This window comes from Lepidothrix coronata, unplaced genomic scaffold (assembly GCF_001604755.1).
Source record: "Lepidothrix coronata isolate B3197 unplaced genomic scaffold, Lepidothrix_coronata-1.0 Scaffold84, whole genome shotgun sequence".
Taxonomy (NCBI): Eukaryota; Metazoa; Chordata; class Aves; order Passeriformes; family Pipridae; genus Lepidothrix; species Lepidothrix coronata.
Genome location: NW_016690264.1, coordinates 709,502 through 737,495, shown reverse-complemented (window position 1 = coordinate 737,495; position 27,994 = coordinate 709,502). Strand labels below are relative to the sequence as shown.

Sequence of the window (27,994 nt, the reverse complement as noted above, 5' to 3'; positions counted from 1 at the left end):
ACCCTCAATGTAAAGAAGTTCTTCCTCCTGATGAGGTAAAACTTCTTGGTTTTTAGTTTATGGCCATTGTTCTTCATCATGTCGCTGGGCACCACCGAGAAGAGTCCGGCACCATCCTTTTGGCACCCACTTTTGGGATATTTGTATGGATTCATGAGATCCTCTCTCATTACAACTGCATGTGATCCAGAGAGAGCCCTGCCGTGTGGTCCCAGACCACCTCGGGTCCACGTTCTGGACCAGGTCCCCTCCTCGGCTGTGTCCCGGGTCAGCCCCCCTTCCCCAGAGCCACGTTCCACGCGTGTCCGGGGGCGGCCCGGGCTGCAGTTGGTCCTCCGGGCTGCAGTTGGTCCTCCGTGCCGCGGGGGGCGCTGCGGGGCCCGCGCTGGGCCCGGCGGGCGGCGGCGCCGCCGTGTTTACATCGCCCGGCGCTCCCGCCCCGCCGCCGCCGCTGCCCCTCGGCCCGGCCCGGCCCGGTCCCCGCGGCCGCTCCTCCGCCCTCCGCGTCAATGCGGCGCCGCCGCCCCGCCGCCTGTCCCGGCCATGGACACCAGCGACCTGTTCACCAGCTGCAAGAAGGGCGACGTGAGCCGCGTGCGGTGAGCGGGGCCGGGCCGGGGCCGGGCGGGCAGCGGGTCCCGGCGTCCCCCCCGTACCGACCGCTGGTCACCCGGGCTGCGGGGCTGGGCCTGCCGGGGCGGGCGGGCCTCGGCGGGACGGGTTTTACCTGAAGCCCAACCAGGCCTCCCCGGCGGCTTTCGCAGCCTCGGGAAGAGCGGTTTGTTTCTTTAGACGTCCGTGCACTTTGCACCCCGGGGAGCTGGGTGTGCACCGGGTCTTTGCCGGTGTGCTTCGGTTTGTGTGGGGTTTCTGCCGGGTGTCCGAGTGTCACTGCGTACCCGCGGGTGTGGATGCTGCTGCCAGTGGCGAATGTCCTTGCACAAGGCTCCTCTCTTCAGCTGCTGTTTCTCTACTCAAATGGTCTTTGGGTTGGTAGGAAGCTGGATCCCTGGGAAGGAATCGTCGTGAAAATGTTTAGACGCCTTGTGCTGTAGACTGTGGGAGAATCTCTGAGAAATACCAGGATGCCAAATTTCAGGTCAAGTCTTCTTGCTCACGTCAAAGCAGCACAGCTGAGCTGCAGTGATTTTGGATCAGGAGACATGGGCTTGTTGTCTGCAGGGTGAAGGGTTTACAACAGACTCTTCTCCCGCATCTCATGGTTTGAGTGTAAGACTTTTCTTCACCTTTTTATCCTACATCATTTTTGTAATCATGTTAGATTGTAATCATGCAAGCAGTAAATTGCTTGCAGTTTACTGTAGAAGAAAGGGCCTGGGGGGTGGCCTTGCAGATGTTTAAGATGACCAGTGTAGAAGTGATAATGGAGAAATGGTTTGTCTGAGAATGCTGTCAAAGCAGGGGGGACGCGTGGGACTGAGTAGAATGGAGCTGAGTTGATTGGGATTTTGAATGTGGTCAGAGGAACCTGGAGTCTGAGACAGGAAAGATGAAGAGAGTGAAAGGGAGGACTGATGTGGTGGGTGATAAAAAAGCCCAAACTTGAGAATCTTTATGAAGGCTGAGTGGGACTTCTGCGTGTGGTGAGCAGAGGTGGTTGTTGCAGTAGTTGTGGACAGGCTCTAACAAGAGCCAGGCTGTGTAGGAGATTTGTCTGCAAGGCAAAGCCTGGCTTCGAGATATGCCAGAGAGGGACTGTTGGCAGCATTTGATATAGCCTGAATGTGCAGGACAAGGAAGTGGCAGGAATTCAGAGCAGTCTGGAGTGACACTGGTGCTATTGCTTGTGTCCAGAAAAGCAGGATGGGAGTCCAGCTTTGGCCTTGTGGAATTGACCACTTATTTGTGAGCATCCAGGCTGTGAACACAGTTGGAGAAAGAGAAGGTACTGCTGAAGTGCTCACATTTCTTTTGTGATTACTGACCTGTTAGGGGTGGGTTTGATTCCATTCTTTCCCTATGTGCACCACTTAAGTTTGAAGGGAGCTGCCAGACCATCCTGCAGAACACCATTCTTTGGGTTGAAGGTTTGACTGATGCCCCTTCAGCTGTAGGTGACAGCTCCCCAAATCCAATGCAAGATCCTGTCATACCTTTGGAAGTTCCTGTATGAACTCAAAGTTACATTTTTGAAAGAGGAGAATGTGACTGACTAGCTGCAAGAAGTTGTAACTTTGCTCTCCCTTTTCTTCCAGATACCTTCTTGAACAGCGAGATGTGGAAATTAATGTCCGTGATAAATGGGACAGCACACCCCTGTGAGTGCTGCAGCCTGGAGCGCTGGTTGGGTGGGGTGTAGGGCCTTCAGAGCTCCTTTGCTCTCTCAGCAGCAGCAGCCACGAGCACTGTTACAAAATGTCTCAGGTTCTGCTTTTCGGGAGCTTTGGCTACATGGTTCTGCTTCTCTTCTCTGCCAGTGCTGTGCTAAATATGTCTTTATCTCCTCATCTGACTGACGCTTGCTGTAGTGATGCTCAGAAGAGTGGTTCACTTTGTGACCAAATTACCTAGATTAAGCACTCTGTTCTTGGCTACATTAGACTATTTCCTCATCAAAGTCTATGGCATTCCAGTATCTCTTTTCAGGTGAAGGCGTGGCTTGATGAAATGCAAAGTGACTGTGGGGTCACAGTGTGTCTGGCAAGGCTCTGAACATGCAGTAGGTAGTGAGGAATCCCTGTGCAGCTGCTGAGGAGCAGGGTGTGAGCTTTTTACCTCCCCACAACTCTAAAGTGCATTTAGATATCTGCAGTATATTTGGAGTACAGAATAACTTCCCAAAGTAAATGTAGACTAACATTTGCCTGCTGCAATGCACATTACAGAATTCTCCTAGTTTGTAGGACTGCTTGAGGTGGAAGAGAATGATGAAAGGCTCAGACCACAAAAGAGAAAACAAAACTCATCCTACATAGGACTTAGAGGAGTGGATTTGCTGTACATCCAGTGAGTGCTGTTCCCTGCTCATCACAGTGTGCAGCAGTCAGACAGCAGAAGGAGCAAGGAGTGTTTTTAAGAATTCAGTAGAATTGCTGAGTGCTCATGAAATGATCTCCATTAAAACGAGGATGGATTTGGCAACTGGTGGTGCAGCAGAAGATGCAGGACCTAGACTGGGACCTTGAGATCTCCTTGCAGTGCCTAGAAGTGCTGAGAACAGATCCTGCTTAGTCTGTTGCTGGGATCAGACTCCTGTGCTGTTCAGTAGCAACTCCTTACTCCTAAGAGGAGTCATCTTCTAAGCTTCTCAGGGATGCTCTCAGTGCTGTGGTATGTGTACCTTGGTGTGCCTAGACACTGAATTTTGCTTCCTGCTGTATCTGATTTTCTTTCTCTTGTTATTGTCAGGTATTACGCCTGCCTGTGTGGACATGAGGAGCTTGTACGCTATCTTCTAGCCAACGGTGAGCAAAAGTGTCCTGATTATGGGTGCAGTATCTTTATCCATATCGATCCACTGGGATTGAATATCCTTCTAGCTGTCCCTTGTGGAAACTTCTTCTGTTACCACAAACCATCTGATCAGCGATCTCAGGCTACCGTGGGAGTCCTGGACACACTTTCATGGTCCCTTTTGCCGGCATTTGCTGCTTGAATTTGCTTCTTGAAATTGATTGAAATTTCTCAATTTGCTTGAAATCCTGAAAATGCACAGAAAGGGAAGCTTTCTTATGGTGGCTCAAGGCAGCACGACTTTCTGAAATCACAGCTGGTGTTTTTTTAGGGTGCATTGCTGTTGGGAGTATGCTGATGTAAGGGTTGTGCTTCATATGAAGAATTGTCTGTGTAAAATTTTCTTGTACTGTTCTGATAGCCTGGCTTTGTAAGCAGGATTTAAAGGTGAAATGCAGGGGATTTTGCTAATCTCGAACACAGCAAGACAAATAATCCAGGCCAAGTGCCTGCCCATTTGGTTCCCAGCACCCGAATTCCCTTGGGTAGTGGTGGTGTTCTGGCAGAGGAATCAGAGTGCAGAGTCAGATCTCAAAAGGTTTGTCGTTTTTACTGCATTCAAAGCATCTTAATCAACCACTTGTGTAATTCTAAAGTAGCAAAATGCAAATGCCCTCCAAATTTCTAGCAGAGTCTAACCTATAGAGGCATCTTCTGCCTTATGCAAAGCAGAAATGCTTTTTAGGAGGAGCTGTTAACAGTCCAGTAAGTGATCATACTCTTTGTAAAGTAAGATTTGTCTTCCCAGAACACTCTGGAGCCATGCTGAGAGGCTTAGTACCCAGGTCATTTTATGACAAATGAGTCATGACATCTTCAGAAAGGGATTTGGCTGTGGGACAAGAGCTTTAGGTTGTACACACGTGAGGGAAGCTTAGTTTTTGTAAATATGCTCGGCAGCACAGGGGATCACAGTGAAACATGTCACCAGACAGAAGTCATACTCGTTTAGTGGCCACCTGGGGACACTTGAGAAGGATTTAACTGTGCCTGCTGGCACATACCTGTGGTGGTTTTGCAGGAGCGAAATGTGAGGCCAACACTTTTGATGGGGAGCGTTGTTTGTATGGAGCCCTGAGTGACACCATCCGACGTCTGCTGAAGGAGTACAAACAGATCACAGCAAAGTGCATGAGGAGAGACTACTATGATGTCTTCCTGCAGAGGTAAGCAGATGAGGCATGTGCAGAGCATTCCATCATCCTTCCGTAGCTGCTAACCTGGATATTTGAGCTCTCTGCTAAGGGCAGCTCTGAAAGGCAACTCTGTCTCATTCCTGAGCATGTAGAGCTTCCTAAGGGATGTTCCTTTGTGCCATAAAGGGATGACTTCCAGGTATGTGTGCATATAAAATATAGCCTCCAGTGACTGAGGTACAGACTCCAGAGCCAAAAAAACCTGGTCTTTATAATTCAGAAGCACTAAGCTGTCATCTTTGACTGTCAAACCAAAATCAGATCACTAAAACCACATCAGCAATTTAGGATAATATGTCAACTGAAATTAAATTTCAGGCCTGAAGGTGCTATAGCCTGCAAGTGGAGGTTTTCAACACTGATATCAGGTTTCTCATTTGTGAAATATGGAGCACTTTAGGAAGTCTGAAACTCACTCATAGTGACAGCATTCGGTTCTTTCTTTTTGTTCATTAAAATTGTTAATTTTAAGATACTTCTGAAAGTTGCCTGTCATACATTGTAGTCTTAGCCTAGACCATGAGTAGCAGCCTAACTTGCTTTTCTTCTTGCTCTTTTTCTACCCTGGTAGTTCTGATGTTATTGCACAGACTTGTTTTTTTTTTTCCTTTTTATTTCCCATTGGACTGATGTAAAAAACCCCACAAGGTTTCAACGTTTGTATCTTCGAAATTGGAGAGCTAGTAAGTCCTAGAAAGATCTGACAATCTTTCCATTACTACAGAGTCCCAGTTTCTGAAGCTGTGGGGAAAGAGGGAAGGAAGGAAACTCATTTATCTGAGTAGAATCTGATTCTGGCTTTCAGGGAAGTAAAATTTTGCAGGATGATTTATTGCTGCACTGGTGACTCTGTGGCTCAGATGATGCAGAGTTGAGCTAAAATGTGCTGGTTTCTGCTTCTCATTCCAAGCAGACCTTGTGTTAAAGTTGAGGCAAAGGGCAACAGTAGGGGGGACAAAAAATAAACCCCTAAGGCTTCTTTTTGGTTTTGGGCAAGACGCTAGTAGGAAGGATGCTCTAGTGGCAGGAGACTGAGATCAGCAATCAAGACTCTGCTCTCATGACCCCCACACCTTTCTGTGCACCAGCCCTGCTCTCTAGAAGTATTATGCCTGATGTCCACCTGTTTAGACCTCTTGGGGATGTTTGTGAGGATATATATGCAAGGGGTGATTGGCATTAGGAAACACTGGTGATGGTTACTGTAAACTCTAGAAGAAGCAGTCTTGTTTTTTTCCTTTTAAAGGAGGAGGGTATGGGCATGCAGTCATAAAGAATTCTTCACCTCTGATGTGGTAATTGCTTGTTTTTTATACCTGTTACATCCTTCTTCTGGGAGCAGGTGACATCAAGTCCTCTCCTATTTGTTGCATGGTTAGAGTATGCACACTGATAGTGCCCAGAGAGCAGGAAAGTTGCACCTTACTTTGTAGTGGGGTAATTATTTTTGAAAGTGTGTCCTTCTGCAGAGCTTTTTTGTCATCTGACAATTTAAAAGCAGAATTAACTTTCAGAGATGCGTTTGGGGGCAACTAGTTCCACTTTAAAATCTGTTCCCTGCATTCAGGTGGTCCCCTAAGGCAGGAAGGTTTCTTTCTCCAGCCTTCTTGCACTAACAAAACTTCCTTGAGTTATCAAAGGGAGGGAGAGATCCCAGTCTAGTGTACGAGGTACCAGCCCCGGTGCTGACCTTCTCACTGGTCAGGGAGAGACTGCAATGCCCAGAGGTATTTGTTCATTTAGACCTAATTGTACCGTGTCCCCCACCAGCTTTGCTCCATTCTCTCCTGTCTCATTCTCTCTGTGTCCCTCACAGGTTGCTGGAGCAGGGTTACCAAAGCGACATTGTTTTCATTGTTCATGGCAAATCCTTCTGTGCCCATCGCTGCATCCTCAGCGCTCGCAGTGCCTACTTTGCAGAGATGTTTGAGACCAAATGGAAGGGGAAAAATATGATAGTGTTGAAGCATCCACTGGTGAGCAGGGTTGTTTTTGCAGTTCTTTCCTTTCTTTTGCTGTTCCAACTACACGAGAAAAGTGAGTAGGAAAGACAGTTTGAGGGTTAACTTCCACAGTGAGTAGCTTCTGGAGCTCAGAATGACCCAAGTTGAAGAGAAGGGCTTTATGCAGTAAAATAGCATCTTATGTAGATAACAAAAGGCTGCAGACTGCATACTTCCCCTTTGTTCCCTCTGTCACGTATCTTAATTGCAGTACCAGGTAGCTGTTACCATCTACCAGCTGCATCACGACCCCTCTGTGGGATGAGTTAGGTCTTTCTAATTCCTGGTGGACAGGTGGTCTGTGGTGAAGACATCACCTCCATAATTGGTACTAATTGAGTCCCTTTTGTTGTCTTTGCAGTAATAACTAAATAGGCCATAAGTACATTCCATCCATTAATCACCAATACTCCAGCACGTTTCTCTTGACTCTGGCTGTGCAAAACCTCTTCTAACAAACGTAATTCCAGTTTCTCTGGACACTGCTCTCCTTCCTCTTTGTGCAAGAACAAGTCTTTCCTCTCATATTAACAAAGGGTGGAAATGTTTATGACCAGTGTAAAGCTGGATTTTACAGAGTCTGTATTACAACCATGTCTTTGGAGCACCTCCATTAGTCGAGTCCTGTCCCCCGAGGCACTTGGGGGATTAGTATCAGTTGATACAGTAAAGAGCTGTGTGAGCCAGATGGAGTGGCAGCATGAGGAGCAAGGAAATTGGGTGCAGTGTGTGAGTTGTTATTTAAGTGGGTTTTTTTGACTATTCAGGATCATGTTTCAAGCTTGTTATTAAGTTTATGGGAATTCTAACAGTAACTTTCTCATGGTTTTTTTTTTTTAGATTAATCCAGCAGCCTTTGGTGCTCTTCTGCAGTATCTATACACAGGTAAATGACTTACCCTCTAGTGTATGTGTTCATGGCAGGAAGGCAGCTGTCTGCCTCTGCCATAGCACTGTTTGAGTGGCCCAGGCTGCACTTAGCACTAGTTTACACTTAGCTGTGTTAGGGTGCACCAGTCACCAACACATCCTCCCTGCTGGCAGAAGGGGAGAATGTGAGCAGTCGCCTGCTCTTCCAAATTGTTTGTACCTTTTGCCAGTTGTTTTCCTGCCAGTAACTATACAGTCAATTAAAAACAAAATCACCTTAGGTTGATTGGTTGGATGGATTTGGAGAATGTATTCTTAACTTAAGGAAGGCAAAACCAGGTTCCCACATAAAACATTTTCAGTCTGGCAGACCTGAGCAGTGTGTGCTGAACACTTTGACTACACTCTAGGTTTTTTTTTGAACAGAAGTTGATCCCAAACCTTCTCTGAAAATGCCCAGTGTTGTATTGTAGGTATGCTAGGTGCTGAACTATCTCAGGCCAGGAGGGGGTGCCAGAAAGTAACGCTTCCTGCAAGGTTCTCCTTCCCCGCTCCAGTGTGTTCAGAAATGTTCCTTGTCATATTTTTGGTGATTGTAAAAGATTCTAGGATGACAACTTGTGAACCTAAAGTCTTCTCTTACCCAAAGCCAGGCAGCCAATGGTGGCAGTCATGCCCGCTGCTGTTGTGCTGCTATTTTTTTCCTTTTCTGAGGGAATTAGACATGTTTTGTATAGCCCATTTGGTCTTTGGACTCTCGAATGAAGCTATTAGGATAGACCCTGGAAAGTGGGAGTGTGAATTAAATGCCAAACTGTGATTGATAAGTGGGTAGTGGGGTACCAAGTCTTAGCATCTGGGAGTGAGTCTCAACTGCATGCTGAAAAGTAAGTCAGTGTAACTACTGAATTTCTGGGCCATCAAGTCTTCAGACTGTAATTTTTTGCCATTTTTACACCTAATTCCGTGGGTTAAAAGAGCTGACTGCATTCCTTCCTGACAGGTCGTCTTGATATCGATGTAGAATATGTCAATGATTGCAAGAGGTTAGCCAAGCAGTGTCGGCTGCAGGACCTCATCGATGATTTGGAGACCAAATGTAAAAAAGTCTATGAATTTGGTAAGCATTTTACTTGCTGTTGTCTCTGCTGTGCCTCTGTGCCCTTTCAGGGAGAAACAGGCAGGTGTGATGGTGGATGTTTCATGGTGTCCCTGGGGCTTCCAGAAAATGATTCTGTTGTGGAATTCCCATGTTTGCATGATACTTTTCAGTCATGGCCTCTCTGTAGAGCAGCTATAGTGGTTTCTGACACATGCATGTTTATCATTTGTATTGAGTGTTTTCATTATAGTGGTAGCAGGACTTTGCTGTGGTTGCCAGACATTCAGTGGAGCATGATGGGGTATATTGGGAAGTGCCTTTTAGCAGAGAGCTTGTTTAAATCCCTGGGGAGATAAAATATGTACAGTTAAAAGTAATTTTCTGAGTTTATCTGACCCTTAACCAAAGTAAAATGTTTGATAATTGGCCCAAAACGGGTGCAGAGGGAGATATAACACTTCTTTTAAAAGCAGAGAAGTATTTCTGAAAGTGTGTGTGTATTAATAACACATGGATGTGCCAAACCTCAAGTGATACAATCCTCTATTTAAGGACTTTTTGTTATCCAAATAGCTTGTGATCTAATCATGACATAAGCTTATTGCATGAAACCCAGCACTTGGAATTTATCATCATCTCTTTAGCTCAAGCTAAGGGACACGTGAAGAGGAATCAAAACAGCACAAGTAGGGCAAAGTGGTGTTAGTCATAAAGTAAAAAAAAAGTAATCAGGTAACAAAACCTTCAGGGTGAAAACATCTGATTATCATTCCATGCTCTGAGTTAAATCCTTTACTTCAGTCAAGTTAATTTTGGTTTGAGAAGAGACTCCAGTCTGTGGCTTTAAAGTCAATAGCATCTTCTTCCCTGATTTAAGAGGTAAGGGTCTAACTATTTTGAATACCAGTTGTGATTATTCAGCCTCCTGAAGTCGCAGGGCTCAACTGATAGAGAGAATACTTCTGGCTCCAGAAATTCCTCATGTACAAATCACATGGAAGATATTACCATGTGTATGTCTCCCCTTGGGCACATGCAGTTGTTTGGTGGTGTTGGGGTACAAGATCACTGAGGTTCAACTATTCCCATGTAGACCAGGGTGCAAGTCCTTACAGAAGCTGTATCATAAGTCTTACTTCTGCCATGTAAACACAAATGTAAACATGGATCTGAAGAGATGAGAAATGGATTTCTTGGTTTCTTGCCACAAAAAGTGTAAGATACTGTTTAAATAAGTGGTAGAAAAGGGGAGTGGTGAATGAATATAAAAAAAAACTACTCAGACAATCAGGTAACAAAATTATCTTGTGGCATCTTTTGATGTCAGAGTAATTCAGTGAGATGCTGGAGATCTGTTTTTTTCCTTTTTATCTTTTTTCCCAGGATCTAACTGAGACACTGAAGGCGACCATTCCACCTTAATTCATCTAGTTAAAATCTCATATTGTATTGTGGGAGGAAAATAAGGTGCTTAAATTTGTGAACTTCAGGAAAGCTGACTTCTTGGTGGGGTTTAAAAAGGAAAATGATGAAGTAAAGTTTCAGGTTAGTTGGAAGTTTCTGATACAAGCTCCACTTGGAAATGTAATGCAAATTTCCTGGATGGCATCAGACAAATAATTTAATTTCTGTGTTCTTTGGGATGGGAACAGTTGCTCTTCATTTCTTAGGCCTGACAGAAGACATACTCAGTGGGTGGTGTAAAACACTGATGGAAATACTAAGATTGATTTTTATTATGGTAGGTTGAATTCAAAGGAATAGACAGAACGGCTGATAGGTCTGTTAAAAGTTTGTTTCTTATGTCAGATCTCATATGGAAACCAGGAAAACTCGATTCTGCAGAAATTAACGTATGTAAGACTTACAGAAGTTGAAAATTGAAAAGATGTTAGTTCACATCGTGTTTGGCACTTGACAAAGCATTACTTGGAGTGCATTAGAAACCTCTGCCTGCTCAAAGTGCTTCATGTGGAATAGACATCTGATTCAGATCTGCAGAGCAAGGCCATGTCTTGCATCTGTATTATGAAGTTGAAACGTGAAAACAACACTCAAGCCTCTGAAGCTCCACTGGATAATTGCAGTCTCTGCAATCTCATTATCTAGAGTTAATCAGTATTTCAAAAGCACTTAGTATCTTGGCATGCACAGACAGTTTAGGAAGAGGATGACCCAGTGCCTTCTGTTTCACCTGAGATACTTGGGTGTGAATGCCTGTCTATTTTCCTCCACAAGTGTATTGTGACTGTAATGAGAAAAAAACTATTGCAGTATTTGGAAGAGCTCAAACAATTTGTCCAGATTAAGCCATAATCCTTCCTTTTGAAGCATATGTATTAGAAATTAAATGTTTTGCAGTTATTTCGGCAAGTTTTAGGGCAAAGAGGGTGAGAACAAGGTTTGTCATGCTTGCCTTTGTAGCAGAGACACTGACTGTACGGAATCTGTGGTTATAGCTAATTGTGGCATTGGGAGGAGGATGTATCTGAGTGTGGCATCATTTTGAAGGGTTTGAGATGGGAGTTTGGTGTGGCTTTTGTGGCTGCATTGGCTCAATTTAAACAGAATACTACAGAGAAGTATTGAGCAATAAAACCAAGGCAGCTCATGAAGTGGTAGGTGATGTTCAGTGCTGTGCAGCCAGGCTAGACTGGGAAGAAAGACAAAATCCTCCATTCTCAACTTCAGCCATAGTTGGGTTGTTCCCTCAAGCTCCTTGCATTGTTTATGCTGCTTTTTTTAGAACCCCCTTCATTCCTCTTTCCTGCAACAAGGTCATGACCTCTACTTCTTGCTTGCAGCCAAAAGCATTTTCCTGTTTCACCACTTTGATTTTTGTTGTCTCTGTTAGGAAAGATTTGCGTGTGATACCAAATGTTGTTCCCTTGTATTTGAGAGATGCAGTGTCTGAATAGATTTTCTTCTCAGACAGATCACTGTTCTTTTGTGTGTTGCTGTGAAAAGGCATAGATGCTCTGTGGATCCCAAGAGAACTCTTTGCCTTGACTACTGCTTAAAACTTGCTGGGTCCGTTAGCACTTAGAGAGCCTGACTGATCTGGTGACTGTTACAGTAAGCACTACAGAAATACAAATTATTCTCTCTGCCAAAAAGAATTTCTAATTTCACAGTGAGAAATTTGCTTCTCTCACGCTGGTCTGTAAGTGGACAGGGCTCTTTGAGAAAATGCACTCAGTCTGGTTTGTGTTGGTGCCAGGTCTCCTCTTGGCTTATTTACCTTGGAAATAATCTATCTGAGGGTAGTGTTTTGTGCTAACAGGGCAGCCTTTCTCCTTGCTGGTGAGCTTTGTGTGTAGCAATCCTGGTACCTGGCTATTTTGTCCTGGTAGATTATCCTTCTCTTTCCAGTAATCTCTCTGGGATATGAAGCCTATTTCGAAGTACAGTGGTGGCATATCTGAAGGGTGAAGCAGTGATGTGGAGGAGGGGGTGGAGAACTTCTTTTGTGGCACGTTGTGGTCTTGTTTCACTCACGACCCAATGGAGTCATCCGATGGAGCTCATGTAATGCTGCGCAAAATGTCAGGAGAAATGAGGTCTCAAGGTGGCGTGATTCACCTGTGAGGGGTTTTAATGCCATGAATCATACCTGTCAGAAGTTTTTCTGAATGCCTCATAGTTAACTCTGCATCTCTCTGGCTCCCAACAGCATCTCAAGCCTTCCTCACCACAACTTTGCATTTTCTGGTGGTACTCTGTGTTTTTTCGCAAGCTTCTCTATGTATGTGTTCTAGTCCTCACCCCAAACCATGCTGACCTGGATACAAACCTCAGGTGGGGAGCTGTGGGACAGAGGTGGCCAGAAAGAGGAAAGGCTGTGCTGGTGGTGGTATTGCAACACAACAGCAGGGTGTACTTTGAGCTGCTGCTTGTTTGAAGTTAAGATTGGCTTCTGTGAGCTCCACGGGAACTTTGGTCATAGCAAGGCCGCTAAAGTATGATCATGTGTTTTGCTTCCCCTTTATTGGGCTGTTTTATTGAGTAGGCTGAATGGGCAAGACAGTAAGACACACTAGGTCTGAAAAAGGCAAATGAAGTTGCTGTCTCTGAATGATTTATTTGAGCTCTTTGGTGGTAGTGATGCTTATTTAACATTTGCAGAGAACACAGGCACATGCAGCAGTCTGGGTGCTCTGGGGGTCTTTGTGCTTTGGGGATCCACGGATAGAGAGTAGAGGACAGACTTGTGCATGCAGAACTTATTGGCTAAACAGGAAGAAATCCCTTTGTTCCCTGCAGTAAAGATGGGACAGCTGAAATGGGACCCATCAGAGGACGTGACAGAGCAGAGAGGCATGGAAGCAGAATAATTTTGACTAAGAACTCCCTGGCATGAGCTTCACCTTAGGTGACGCTGTCAGCAGTAGGGGTGGTCAGCTGGGGAAGGCAGTGTATGAGTGGCTCCTACAGGGATGAGGGTATCCTGATCCATGGTCCTCAACTGTACTTGATAACATGGATTACAAAGAGCAAGTTGGGCTTGAAATATGCCTGTGACAACTTTGTGTTTCCCACAGTTGATATTCCAGCATAAGGAATTAAGTGGAGATTTGAGGAGAGACAACAATACGTGCATTCCCTTCTTGCCCTGCTCACCAGCTGCACTGAGGGGTGCTGAGTGTGTGCTTACGTAGAAGAATCGTGTGTGTTTTGCAGTAAAAGCCGCATGGCAGTACTGATTTTCCTGGAGTGTCTCTTATCTAAACGGGAGAGAATGTTTATAGAGGAATTTAGGCATCTCTGCTCTCTTTTTTTTTTTTTTTGCTTCTTCCAGTCTCTTCCAAGCCAGGGACCTGTGTGAAAGTGCTGACGATTGAGCCCACAGGTAACTGCCGGCTGCAGGAAGATCTGGCTCTTCTGGCAGACTGCGCCCTGCCAGCCGAACTGCGGGTAGGGAGCACTTCTACTCCTTCTGCTCTCCGTGGGGCTGGGATATCTGGGCACACGGGTTCCGCTGTGTTTTGCCATTTAGAGTTTAGTGCTTGCCTGTTTTCTTGTGCTCCAAGTGCTGAAAGGCTTTTATTGCTGGGAAATGCTGTAAAATTGTTTAATGGGGCTGTCAGTGCTGGTCCTTCCCCTTGGATTTTCCCCCCGGCAGGGATCTTGTAAATAAAACCCTTTTCATGTGGTTGGTGGGATTTCCCCAGTGACTGCAATGGGACAAGAGTTGACCCTCAGCTCTTCTCTGTGCCATCTTTCTCGAGAATTAGAAGTGTTTTGGCATCAGGCATTGGTACCCAAAGGAACATGCAGGTGGAAGGTGGCTTGCTGGGGACTGACACCATGCAGTGGAGAGGTGCTTTCAAACTCTCAAAGTATTTCCAGCAGAAATGTGAGTCCCTCTGAAGAGCATTTAACTTGACTGGCAATAGATCTGCTTTTCCGAACTATGTCTTGACCCTTAGAAATAGCCCCCCAGGTTGATGATGACTGTGTTAAAATACCATCAGTTTTATTAATTAGGATCATATATATGGATCTTCTCTCCCAATTGTGGAAGAATGAGGATAAGTATTAATGGTCTTTATTCCCCCTGCATCTGGTGTTTTCTGTAACATCGTCAGATTCATTTTACTCTTATATATGCCCTTTTTCCCCCTCATTCTCATACCAACCACTATATTTAATAATGTGGACTCATTTTAGGTGACTGCCATGCCCAGAGTTCGTATGACTGAGTGATATAGCAAAGCTTATTGCCTTTCTTCTTTCTGTCCCCTGCTAAATAGACCTGCCTGGTGCAAGACAGCACATGTGTGTGTCAGTACGTGGATAAGGTTTCTTACCTTAATAGGCCAATATGTTTTGTACTGGCTTTTTTCAGACATATTTCTTTATAGAGGGAGTTTTTCTCCATCAGGTTTACAATTACCAGTACAGAAATCTTTCCTACGTAGCCTTCCTCCTCCAAATAACCGTGCATTTGTTTGTGGCTTCCAATATGCTTTTCTGTATGCTTGCAGGTTTTAAAGGGAGGTGATACTATAAGTAAACCTCAGACTACTTCCCCAGGAATTAAAAAAAAGCATAAAGGACCCCAAACAGTGAGATTTACATAAATTTTTAAGTCACTTCACAAATAAAAAGAATACATCCTGTTTGATTGCTTCTTTCCAGATCTTAATGGCTGTTCTAGAGGGTTAGAAACATTTTCCTTTTTAATTCTCTTATGTAGAATAGGAGCTGGAAGGAAAATAGGAAACTTGCAATAATGTAATCATCTGACAGCAGTGTGAATTGTGAGCTGTGGTTTGCTTGCTGTGTTCATGGATCAGAATGAAAGCAAGCATTAGAGTTGTTATGGCTGTAGAAGTAAAGAGGGCATGGGCACACATCCGCTCACTAGAGAATTTGTGTGCCATGCACAAAGGTAGATGCTTTGTTTAACCCTGATAAATTCTATAAAATTCTAATTTTTCTCTCTTTTTTTGTGGTACTTTTTTGTAGCTCTTCATCCTAATGCCATTTATATCTCGTCCTAATGTTTCCAAATTATTAAATTCTGTGAATTAGGCATGTTTTTTCTGGGACAGAGGCATTGCACATCCTCATTCTTCCAGGGTTTGTTGCTATACAAGGAATAGTATACAAACTATGTAACTTAAAATGTCAGGGACAACTAAATAGTCACGTACAAACATTCACGTTCTCAAGAGAAACATCCATTATTTTTTTCCAGCCTATGCAGAACAAAATAGGTATTTGGCTTCTGGATAAAAGCCAGAATTTCCAGAATTTGGCAAGAAACATTTGTAGCTGCTGCATGTCATGTAATGCCATATTATATGAAATAGGGATTTGTACAGCTTTCTGTTTCAATATAAACAAATAATTTGCATGTAATGTCTTTGATACTTGAATGATGCAGGAAACTGTGTATCCCAGTTTCATAGTCCAGTAATGTAAAGCAATAATGAAAATTTGATATCCAATTACAGTTCATTATTATTTTCTAGGGTGGGAACTATCTATTCTTTGAAATCTTAAGCACGTTTATAATTCTGGTAACTTGTTTCTCTTTCCTGTTTATGCTTGGAAGCCTTTTTTGTGTTTTTCAGTGTTTGCTTCTGCAAGTGTGTTTGTTGTCTCTATTTTGTTTTTGCAAGTGTGGTTGTGGTCTCTGTTTTGTTTTAAAGTAGTAATGGCCAGGATTTTTCTGACCACAACAGCTGCTTCCTCAGTTTGTTGCAATGAAGTTTAGTAGTGACAGATTTAAGTCAAATATCATCAAAAGCCGGGCAGCTGTCAAAAACCATGTGGCTTCCCACTGTCTGCCTGCCTGACTCTTCATCTCATGTGTGCCAGGTGACCTCTGAGTTAGAAACTCTAGGGCTTCCAGTATATGAGACTGTAGGCACATGGTTTTCTTGTGATTGTTTTTCAATTACCTTTTAACTGAGATCTTAAGTTCCAAACCAAGATGAAATCAGACCTAAAAGGATCAGAGCTTGCCACGAAATAAATACTGTTCTTTATTTATATTGTCAGTTGGTGTGACTGCCAAAAAGTGACCATTTTTCACTTTTGGGGTAAAACTAAGTCTTGCAATGCGTAGGAAGAACAGTTTGAAACAAGTAGATGGGTTCCATTATGTCTGACTCTGCACCTGTGTACTGGGGTTGCCCATGGCATTTACTCCTGTGCTTTGCTTGGCCCATTTGGTAGAGGCAGATTAACTGAACTATTTACAACATGCTTCCAGTTTAGTTTTTTTTTGTATCCGATCCACTTGCATCTGGTTATGAGCTGCTAATCTTCTCTTGGATCACTAACCCCTGTATTTTGTGTTGTAATTTATTTACAATTTTCTTGCTGAGATAATCTGGCCAAGGTACAAATTGCTGCCTCTGATTTGTTTTGTATGTTTTTGCCTTCAGCAACATTTCTATTTAAGCTCTAATAGGAAATCTGTAGCGGTGAAGACTTGATCCTCCACATGTGATGGCTGCAAGATGCTGTGAATGTTCAAGCAGTCTTATGCTGTAGAGTGTTGAGAATTTTTCTGTATGGTGATTGAGCTTTGTGGAATGTGTTTGCACTTCATAGGTTAGACTGTGTTGTGCTTCCTGGGCAGCATACTTGACTTTGGCAGCTGTGCTTTGCCTGGACAGAGGCATGTGAAGAAGGTTGTATGAATAGAGGTAGTGGGAGCAATAAACCAATTTTCTGCAGGGAGATCCTGAAAGGGAGATTGAATTCCTCAAGCACGACAAGGGAGGAGAGTAGAAGTAGTAGAGGCTTGAAAGGTGAGTAAAAGGGAAAATTCTGCAAAGCCACTTTGTGCAGAATGCGAGAGACAAAGACACGAACCTACTTTTATAGTAGAATTGGACATGACTCTGTAAACCTGAGCATCAGAGTGGGGACCAGGCAAGGCTACAGGCAGAAAATTTAACCCAGAAGAGTTTGTAATCAGGGAGACAAATAAAACTCCAATGTCCATTCCAGAGGGATAGATTCCTTTTAGATATTTACTTTTGAACAGTGAAAGGAGAGCAAAGAAGGGATGCATGTTTGGGATGAGGAGTTTGTCTCAATTCCTGTGCCACAGAGCAGCATCTTATCAAAGCCTGTTTATGGGTTTGCTTTACCTGTGATGTGCCTCCAAATTTGTAGCCTTCAACGTCATGTCAGAATTTCTAGGAGAGGACATGGAAGCTGTCACACAGGGTTGGGATAGCAGCAAGGCAAACAGAGCAGGCAGTTGGATCATGATGCTGGTGTTTTTAATGCATTGCACAGAGTGAGGCTGCAGGTCTGCAGACCATGGTTGGAACCAAGGACCAAAGCCTTGAAACATGAGACACAGATAACAATAAAATAGCAGCATGGAGAATCTACAGACGGGACAATCTGATCTCATCTTCAGTGCTGGAGGTGTTACAGCTGTATGAAAAGCAGGTGATAGATCATGTGGGCAGCATTCCTTGAATTACTGCATCTCTTCTGGAACAGGAGTTTCCCAGTGGAGCAGGACTCGAAGGAGAGAGGTGCTATGGAGAGCCAGCATTACTGTGACAGCCATGTGCCCGATTTGAATGTCACTGGGCTTTTCCTTTGATTAGGAATCAGAAGCTGCCGAGTGTTGTTGTGGACAAAGGGTTTGGTAAATGGGTCCAGATTACCATGTTCACTGGTGGTGTGAGTTTTTGCCAGCTTGGTGCCTTGCCACATCCGAGAACCTATTTTGTGAGAAACCTCACTGCAGGTGAGCTGAGCTTGGCCGGGAGCACCAACCCAGTCTGTTGTTGCAGGCTGTGTCTTTGTTGCAGCCTGCTCGGGAGGGAGGAGTCACCTGGCTCTTCAGTAAAACTGAAGGTCAGTTGCTTTCAGTCAGGATGGAGGCAGGCATGTTGGAAATGGTGCTTAGGTAGTCTGTGATTGTGAGACTGATCATTATGGTCAGCCTGGGGTTTTCCCAGGTGCAAACTTGGGTGTAGTTTTCCTGGATGAGACAGAGCAGGAATAAATTCCTCGGCCCAGGTAGCTCAGGGGCGTGTGCTTGGAAAGGAAGAACCAGGGGAAACTTTTGTTTCCAGAGATTGTCTTGGTTACATGACTGTGAATATAAACTTTTTTTTTTGTTGCAATTTAATTATCCTATATATAGGATAAGGTGAAAGTGAAAATATTTGGAAGTGTCACTTTAAAGTAACATAAGGCCAACAGATTCTTTTTTGTGTTTGTCTGCTGTCATGGTTGGCATGTGGGACTGGGTGGAGGTGTGTTGGTGTTAAAATAATTCACTAGAGTATTAATACTGCAACAACACTGTTTTTGGCTGCAAATCAAAGCAGAAATCTGAAATATGCTTTAGCAATGTTGGATTATTCAAGTGAGGCAGTAATTGTAGCCAAACCATTTCAAACTGGTGTATACATCGATGTAATCTATATTTTACTACATATACACAGTAAAAAGGCTAGTCCTAAACCTATTACATGCCTCCACTTGGTTATCTGCCTTGTTAAATGGCGCAGAAACGCTTTCCAGAGGATCATGACATTTCCATGGATAACAGAGGCAGCTGTAACTTGTACCAGGAATACCTCTATCAGGAGTGCAAGTTCTCCAGTTCCTCACGTTGAAATATGTGTTCAGAGCATCTCTGGTGCTCTGCACTGTGCTGAAGGAATAGGTGGATGGTGGTTTCCTCCTTGAGTCCAAACTTGGGACCAGGAGCGTGTTTAAAGCATGAATGTTTTAGGCAGGGGTTTCTGGTTTTTCTTCTTAGGTTGGTTTTGGGGAGTTGCCGTTTGACAGCACTGACAACTTTAACAGCTGTCCTGATGTGTGTTTCCGGGTGGAAGATTACAACTTCTTGTGCCATAAGGTATGTGCTTCTGCTCTACTTCCTTCTCCTCCCCTTTTGCTGAGACTCTGGTCTACCTGTGCCCCCCCTCCTTTTATGCTGGATACACTCTGCAGGAGCAGCATTGCCTCATCAGTTGCAAAACCAAAAGCGTTATTGCAGCTGGAAAACTACATTTAAAGCATTTAACCAAGCAGCAAACCTTGCCTTTCTTGCAGAGATGAGTAGATAAATTTATAGATTTGGCTACAGCGTTCACAGCTGAAAAATCTCCTGCTGCTTGTGAGTTCAGTGTCTGGAGACTGGAATTTTGATCTGCAGGTGAACAGCAGTAAGAACAGATTTTGAGATCCAACCTCCAACTCAAGATCTTGCCCTAATGTCATGCTATTTTCAAATCTCTTAAGTTTGCGAATTGTGTTTTTGGTTCGGAGAGTAGGCATGTACAGAAATAAGGTATGGAAAAATGTTGGAGATGTAGCTTCAAAATAAAGGGAAAATCAGAGTTACAGGGTCTGAACTTCTGAAATATCTTTGAGCTGCTCCAGTAGCCAGTTGGGAGTGCCCTTTGGTTTGGTGCAGTGAGTTTTGGTTTTTTTCCCCTCTCCAGGCATTTTTCTGTGGTCGCAGTGATTATTTCAAAGCCCTCCTTGAAGACCATTTCAGTGAGAGTGAGGAGCTGCAGACACAGCCCAGCATCCCTGTGGTGACGCTCCACAACATCTCAGAAGACATCTTCATCCGGGTCCTCTACTACATCTACAGTGATGATACAGAGGTGAGACCAGCCATTGGTCCTTTCCTTCTGTGCTGGTTAGTGCTGAGATGTTTTCAGCAGTGTTTTTCTACAACATCTGGAGCAGAGTGTTTGTGTGTATTCTTAAATTCCACTGACCTACTCTGCTACCTCGCTTTTGTCTCAGGAACCAACATACTGGGACATACTGTTAGCCAAGCAGGGTTTTAGTTCATATGCATGATGCTTATGAGCAAATCCCTATTCTTTTATCACATAATAAAAATCAGGAAATTAGGTTGCATGTTGTTCATTGACATGATAAATGCAGGGCGTTGCAGCTTTCCCTCTTTGGCTCTGTGGCAGGATAAGGGGAGCAGCTGCCAGTAGATGGCAGATTGAACACATTTGGAGATGTGGAAGGGCTGAGAGATTTTGCTTATTTACTCTTGGCATCATAGCCTACTTTTCCATTTGTAGCAAGTCATTATTTCCAGAGTTATTTATTGCTGGGGTAGGCAGAGGTTCCTCTGGGAGACCAACGCCTTGCTGTGCTCAGTATTGAAGGCAGTAACAAAATGGCCCTAACCCACCTAGTTTTCAGCCTAATGGAAGGTGCAGCAAATAGCAGCATTTAATTAGTTTCCTGCTTTGGTTTTGTGGCAAATGCTGTCAGCAAGATCTTGCTACAAGATCTGAGAACACATTCTGGCATTAGGACAACGATCAGAGACGCTGCTGCACCTGCCAGTGTCACTTCTCCCAAGCAGTGTTTGTGCTCTGGGGTAGGTGCCACATGCAGGGAGTGCACACAGCTGTGACCTTGTTTCTGCTGAGCTGTTCACCTCCAGGCAGTGGTAGGGAGAGATGTTTGGCAGGCAGCAAGGGCAGGATTGCCATTGGTATGCCAGAGAGCAGATCCTTCACTTGTCTGCACTCTTCCCTCAGCCACATGCTGAAGGGGCAGGCAGAGGGGGAAAGAAGCTGCTTGGGGTTGTGGACTTGTGACTGCACCGCAGCGTGACCCTGTTCCCTTGGACCTCTCCAGTCTGCTTGCCCTCCTCGTGATGACTCACAGGAAGAATGTTTCCAAACAGCTATTCCTTTCCGAGGGGTGCCTCAGCTGTCCTGTCTGGGCTGGAAGCAGGAGGACAAACCAACAACGAGTAGGAGTTGAAAGGATCTTGCTCATGTGGTTTCTGTGCAGAATGAAACCTTGGGTTTCAAACTGAGCAGCCAAGCTATGAGCTTCTGCAGACAGTTCACCCCTCATGAGAAACTGCCAGGAAAAATGGTCAGGAAAATAGGAATACAGCTCAAGTTCCACACTTATATATGGAGTGTTCTCCCTGCCCTGCAATTCTCAAACCAAGTATCAGCATTCTCAATTGCATGTTTCTTTTTCCAAATGATTTATGGTGTCTCTCTGCCATGTAGTAGTAACAGCGTTTGCAGTTGTGGGGAAGAGTGTGTGCAGAGGACATAAAGGGCTCCAGGCACAAAGAGAAATTGCTGATCAGAATACTTGTGGGGGCTCAAGGGCAGCTTTTGCAGGAACGTTTGCCAGGTTTGTCCTTGATCAAGCAGTTGGAGGCTACAGCCATCAATGCTGCTGACTCAAATGCCTCCAACTCCTGAAGTTCCTGGAGCTTATGAAGGGACAAAGCAGCACTTGATTAATAACCCCAAGAGCTTTGTTACCCCACTGTGCATACAGGCCTCGTGGTGTGCCTCTTGTACATCTTGCATTCTTCTGCACAGCTGCTGCAGGGTGTTACACAGCTGAGGCACTTGCTGTGAGCTCTCTCCAAACACGGGTGCAAACAGCTGTGGGGGAAGAAATAATCTGCTGTTTGTGGTTGTCAGAGTGAGCAACTGAGCAACCACATGTGTAGATGTGGACAGCAGTGTGTTTGCTGCTGGCTGGTTATCACGGCAGTGGCCCACGCTGCAGCCAGTTACCATTGCTCAATCCAGACCAGTGTGGTTTGGTCTCTGTGTGCAAGGGACCTCACCTCCTCCACGGCCAGGGCATGCTGCATCCTGCAGATCTGCTGTCAAAATGGATGTGGGGAGCTGTGCTCTTTGCAATTCACAGAAGCAGGAACAGAGAGGCTCTAGTTCCAGGTTAGTGACGCAGATGGCTGACTAAAATAGGATTTGCCCGGCCAGGGGGAAGAGACTGAGTGAAGCTGGAGGTGGTTTCTCTGACATTATCCACAGCATTTTTATCCTCAGATCACTTGCAAGTATCCAAGAGGGAAATGGGAGGGTGGTTCTCTAGCTCAAGAACCTGAAAATGTTAAAGGCCATTCACAATAGTTCAAATTTGAGCATCTAATGCATGAATTTAATTCACTTTGAGTTCCTGTTAAAGCTCCAGTAGTATTTGATGTGTGAAATATGTTCCTTACCTGGCTGGGCCTTACTTACAGTTTATTTGGGGTACAATTTTTTGTCCTTGGGTGTACCCCTGTGCCAGGGAGGTTGTGCTGGCTGAGTTAGCAGAGCCAGTCTGAGCAAGGAACTTAAAAGAATTTTGCGTGTTTTTCACAAGATGTGAGTCCAGCAGTATAAGATGGGAGCAAAAACGTGGGGATAAGGTTCTCTGTCCTGCCAGTCTGTTCTGTTTGTCTCTTTGAAGTACCTCTGGTAAAAGCTACCTCCTTCCACTGCCACACTGAACATTTCTTAGGAGCCAGCTTTCAGGTGCACTGCAGTGTTTCAGCACTGCCCTGTGCTTAGCTAGAGGGGTTATGTGCACCATGAGAAACTTCCTGCTGCATTTTGAACCCCTCTGTGGTAGGAGTGGGAGACCCAGCCCGAAAGATTGAGCTCCTGTCTCTCCATAGTTAACACTTGTCCAGTAATGGGCCAAACAACACTTTAGTTTGCCAGAGACAAGTCGTGTGCTTAGAGCCGGACAGTAATTGTCCTTTTTTCATTACCAGTTGTCCCCAGAAAACGCCTATGACGTGCTGTGTGTGGCAGACATGTACTTGCTGCCTGGGCTCAAGCGCCTGTGTGGCAGGACCCTGGCCCAGATCCTCGATGAGGACAACATCATCAGCATCTGGAGGATCGCAAAGCTCTTCCAGCTGACCCGGCTGGAGGACCAGTGCACGGAGTACATGGCAAAGATCATTGAGAAGGTACCAAAACACTCCCCGTGGCACTGACCACATGTGCTCATAAATCCAACTGCACAGTGAGCCATAGAGACAACAGATTTTATGGTTGTACTTTGGTCTGTACTAAATGTTTGCCTGCTCTGGATTAATGTTTTTCCTGAAAATGTGCAGCAGTTAAGTAGCAAAGCACATGGTGAGTTAGAACAGAGGAGGAGTGTGGCAGTACCTGATGTCACCACAGTAAGCCACATGTTGGTGGCTGTCTACACATCTCTGTGGACTGTGGGGTGAAAAACCTGCCCAAAAAGCTCTGCAAGTACCAGGGGCAGGTGATTTTCACTGAAATATCAGTCATTGTGCCCAGAGTGTTGACTGAATACACAAGCTTCACCCTGGAGAACCCAATGGCGTGTGCAGGGAAGGTCTGTTCAGGAAATGTTTTTCAGTGTTTGCTGGAGGTAGTTCTTCCTGGCATAATGCTCTAGAAAGGAGAAATCAATGCGATCTGTAATCTCCAGGATGACAAACCAAATATTAGGGGTTTGCGCAGGGGAAATTGGCTATTGAACAGCAAGAAGTAATGAATTTAACACTGAAGTTTTCTTTATGGGGCTCCATTTAAGTGTTATCCTTAGTGATTATAGCTTGAAGTTTTAGGACTCGTGGAGAAAGTTGCCATATGGATGGATAAACTAGAATCTATGGAGTGTTTTTAACCTGAGGCAGATCTTTATAAATGGCTCGTACAGTTTGCATGGGAATGTAACATTTTCACCTACAGCTTAAAAGGTGTGAAATTATTTTTGGCATGTGAAAACAGTGAAGGAAATGATTCTGGGGCTGTTACTTTGTTCAGTGCATAGCTTGCACTGAGGTTCTGGCTTCTGAAAAAGCTGCTGAACGTCCCAAGTAGTGGCTGGGGTAGGGCTTTACTTGTGTGTTCCCCTTGCATTCCCCATCTCTAGCTTGAGTGGGAGCCTTTGGACCCAGAACTGGCAGTGTGCCTTCCTAAGGGTGTTGGCACAGACAGAGCCACCCCAGCTGTTCAGACATCAGCCCTTGCCAGTATCTTGTGGAGATGCACTGATGGCAGCAGGGAGAGATTTTGGCAGTGTGGTAGCAGAGCAGAGCTCAGCAACCTGCTGAGTTCAGTGGGCACAGTTCAGTAGCGCAGACAGACGGAAGCTGCCTCTCACCCTTCAGCTCACCACATGTTCCTGGGGAACCTGATGGAGAATCATTCATGGGTGACCCAGTTCTGTCAGGGTGGGCACAGAGCAGAGCAGCTGCCTTGCTGGTGGTGGTGGGGCTGAGTCATTGTGGGAGGATAGTCATCTATGGCTCCTAGTTCTGAACTGGGCACAAGCACCCACTGGCTTGTCTGCTACAAGACTTTTCCCCAAAGTGTCTGGCAACATCTCCTGGTTCCTGCTGAGGACCTTTCTCAGGGAATATTATGTATATTCATGTGCCCCAATACCAAGGCTAGGGCTGCTTAGTTAGAGAGTGTTACATTGTGCTGTTGGAGGTGCAGATTGCTTAAAGTTGTGACTGTTTATTGTTGGAGTATTGTTGGAGTATCCTTAGAATGGATGGCAGGATGCATCTCCAAGTGGTGTCTGGAGGAGATGTAGGAAGATTTGGGTCTCCATGTACCCTTAGCATTCCTTTTTTTTCTCTGGGATCCTTTAACAGTGGCTGAGACCATTAACCCAACCCTTTTTATCTCTTTACCTGTCTTCTTGTCTTCCTAATGGTTCTTTTGTCCATCCTGTCCAGCTGGTGGAGTTGGAGGAGTTTGCGGCCGCTGTGAAGGAGAACGCGGAGGCTGTGGAGGAGCGGCAGGAGACTGACTCCATTCCTCTGGTCGATGACATCCGCTTCCACATCACCAGCAATGTGCAGACTTACAGTGCCATTGAGGAAGCCAACCAGAAACTTGAAGCTCTGGAAAACCTCCTGGCCAGTATAGGGCTTGAGTGCTGATGAGTGCAAGCCCTGCTTGTCATATGCAGCCTGCGTAGCCCTCACTGGGTTGGCTTGGAGTGCAAGAACATCCCAGTCTGAATGTTCCTCTTCTCATTCTTTGTCCTCCTTCCCATCCACTTTCAGGCATGATTTCTTTTTAATTTATTTATGTCTGGACATTTGCGTTTCTGGTTTGTGTTTGGTTTTATTTTGGTTTTTGTTTCTCCTTTCAGAAGTAGCTCCCAGAGCTCATCCCAAATCGTAGCTGCGCCTTTTTACAACATAGTGCAGACAGGAGGCTGTGAGCTGTTGGGGGTGGTGATGGAGCTGTTTTGGGGACTTCTACTGCCTGAGGTTAGGACCCATCCTGCTCTGTTGCCCGACAACACACTTCTGAAACTGGCTCATGCCAGAATATTTGTTGAATTACCACCAGCAGAGGAAGAAAACTGGATTAAACTCTCCAAATAAGTATATGAGAAGGGAGGTCAGCACTGTCACTGTCAGCATTTTGAGACTGGCAGAGGTGGGTAGTGCTTCCCCACCAGGGACACAGGGGTACTTGGCTATGTAGAAGGCACTGTCTTCACCTGCTATTTTAGTTCTTAGATGAAAAAACCCTAACAAAACAAAACAAAATAATTTCCAAGTCTTCCCTAGCATTTCATTGCTTTGAAGTGCTCAGAAAAAAAAGCTTTACTTTCTGAACAGGCATCTTTGGGAATACAGTAGAGACCAGAGTCCTTCCATTCTTAGAAAGCAGTAGCTTTCAATGCACAAAAGGGAGAGCAGCCCTTTTCTTCTTAACAGAGGAAGGAAACACCTTCTTCTCAGAAACAGCACTTTTCCCTTTCTTTTTGTCCATTGTGGTAGAGCAAAGCTGACTTGCTGGTGAGTCAGGGAAGAAAGGGCACTGGAAATCTTTTTTAAAAGGAAAAGGGGTCTTTTGGGGCCTCACAGGGCTGCTGTCCTACTCATCAGCCTTCTAGCTTTGCTCAACCTTGAGCTTTGTAGCTTCATTGTTCTCCAGGAAATTCACTGTTTGTACTAACGAATGTTTTTGAATCTGTGTTCTGCAGTAGGTCGTGTTATCTTGTGTTGTCTCCCTGGATTCCTAATGAGGGTAACGATGTTCTTTCTCCTTAGCACTAATCAGCAGGAAGTACCCCTGCATAAAGCTTGTCTTGCCAAATAGGCTGCCCTCGGAGCTGTCCGTCTCTGGAATGGTGTGTCAGGAGGGTCTCCAAGGCACAGGCTGGGTGTGCTTTGCCGTTCTGTGGGTTGGGAGGGAGAGGAGGCACTGAGTGAAGCATGTAGGGGATCTTCCACGGGCACTGGGCTGCCATTACCGCTGCATATTGTCATTTTGGTCACTTTGTGAGGCAAGATTTTGAAATAATCTGTGTCAGGTGTGCTTTTATTGTGTGATGTGGGAACTGGACATGGATCCCTTGCAGCTTCAGGATGTTGCTTTCTGTAATGGTGGTGGTGTCTCACATGGGAAGGGAAAGCAGCTGCTTGTACCTGGCCTGCATTGAAGCTGTTGGCAGGGCTGTGGGCAGGCTCTGGGCACCACCTGCTCTAGGCAGAGTGTGTTCAGTTGCAGTGAGGAGGGAACGCTGGGCTTTGGCCACTGTACTTGGGGGAAGCTGTACTTCGGCAAAATCATGTGACAGGATTGAGTTGCACTTAACAGAAGCTGGGGACAGAGCTGGGGCGGGGGGAGCAGGGATGAGGTTCATTGACATAACTGAACCCCAGATGCTTGTGCATTTTGTCATCTGGGTTTAACTGCTGTCTCTTGCAGATCAAGTCTCAAGTTCAAGCAGGGCGTGCTTCAATTCTGTTTCAAAATGCTTTTGAGGAAGTGCAAGGAGCTGTTGTGTTTTGTTTTCTGCTGCCATATTAGTGTGAAGGAGGAGATGTGTCCCTGCAGGAGTATGTTGCTGTGTGGAAGCAGGAAGCAGCAGGAGTGTGCTGGTGACATGGAGAGAGCTGTACATTTGCTGTGTGATCTGTGGAATGTACCTACACGTCCATCTCTAAGCTCAGTGTGGCTTTGACAGGACCCCCAAAGAGCCCAGCCCAACTTGTACTGATAAAAGCATCTCCATGAACTTGAGGAGGGGAAGGGCTATTAGGAAAGCTTTACTATGAAGTCTCATATATTTTGGAAAAGAAGGGTGAAAGCAGAACTGCTTGTTTTCATGCTGTCAGGCTTATGAAAGCCTGATACAGAAACAGCTTAACCCAGCTGGTTCAGTTCCCCTGCGTTTCTCCTCCCTACATGGCTGAAGATGACACTGAACATAAGCAGGATGTTTAGTTTATCACATCCCTTCTACTCCTCCAGCATAAATTCCACATCTGACATCTTAGTAGTCGGCTTTCCACAGCAGTGGCTCTGACATCCCTGCACAAGGCTTGCACGGAGCCACTGGAGAACAGAACGTGGCCTTTGCCTTCTGCTTGTACTGAGCGAGATGCAGAAGCAGGATTACCAAAGAATGTGCTAATGCTTTTCTCTGCAGATGCCTCAGCTGCTAAAGCAAATGGACACTGGCAATGGGCAAAGCAGGAGGGAGGCAGAGGAGTGGCAGCAGTGCTGGGAAGCGTTTTCCATATGGCTGCTCTTGAATAATTCCATTCCTGCATCCTTAAGCGTGGAGCAAGTGAGGCTGCAGTTGTACATGTGGGAGGAAAGGTCAGCGTGGCCTTTTGATCTGCCTCCCCAGTAGTGCAAGTCCACGTGGGCTTCCAAGCAAATGCCTCATCTGTCTGCGTGCACTTAGTGGTCACATCTGTGAGGTCTGTCAGATTGTCCAATTACTCGGGATCCTTTAACCCCCCCATCCCTTTTGGCAAAATAGGGCTATCCAAAAGCATGCATAAGCAGATGGTCAGCATGCAGGCAAGCTCTCTAATTAAGATGAGCCAGGACAAACTTAGATTTGAATTCACTTTATTCTTGCTGCAAATGATTTTATCACAAAATAAAAACCTTCTGATTTTTCTTCTGTTGCCAGCGTCCTCTTTGTGTTTTGTTGCCTCTGTCCTTTTTATTTACTTCTAGCCACTTGCTGAAATAAAAAGATTGTAAAATTTATCAGAGCAACATTATATTTAAGAAGAAATGTGTAAGCATGTGTGCAGCAATAAAATAGTCTATTTCACTATA

General features: G+C 45.1%; 1 protein-coding gene across 1 annotated transcript; it reads left to right on the top strand.

Annotated features, from left to right (window-relative positions):
• Positions 1-473: 473 nt before the first annotated feature.
• ABTB1 (ankyrin repeat and BTB domain containing 1) lies at positions 474-27,994 on the top strand. The gene is made up of 12 exons (XM_017820635.1): positions 474-599; positions 2,217-2,279; positions 3,370-3,425; positions 4,496-4,640; positions 6,487-6,646; positions 7,514-7,559; positions 8,547-8,663; positions 13,444-13,559; positions 18,904-19,002; positions 19,592-19,759; positions 22,669-22,869; positions 24,628-27,994. Exons 1-12 carry the CDS (start codon positions 544-546, stop codon positions 24,832-24,834), a joined length of 1,434 nt encoding a protein of 477 aa, XP_017676124.1. The 5' UTR covers positions 474-543; the 3' UTR covers positions 24,835-27,994.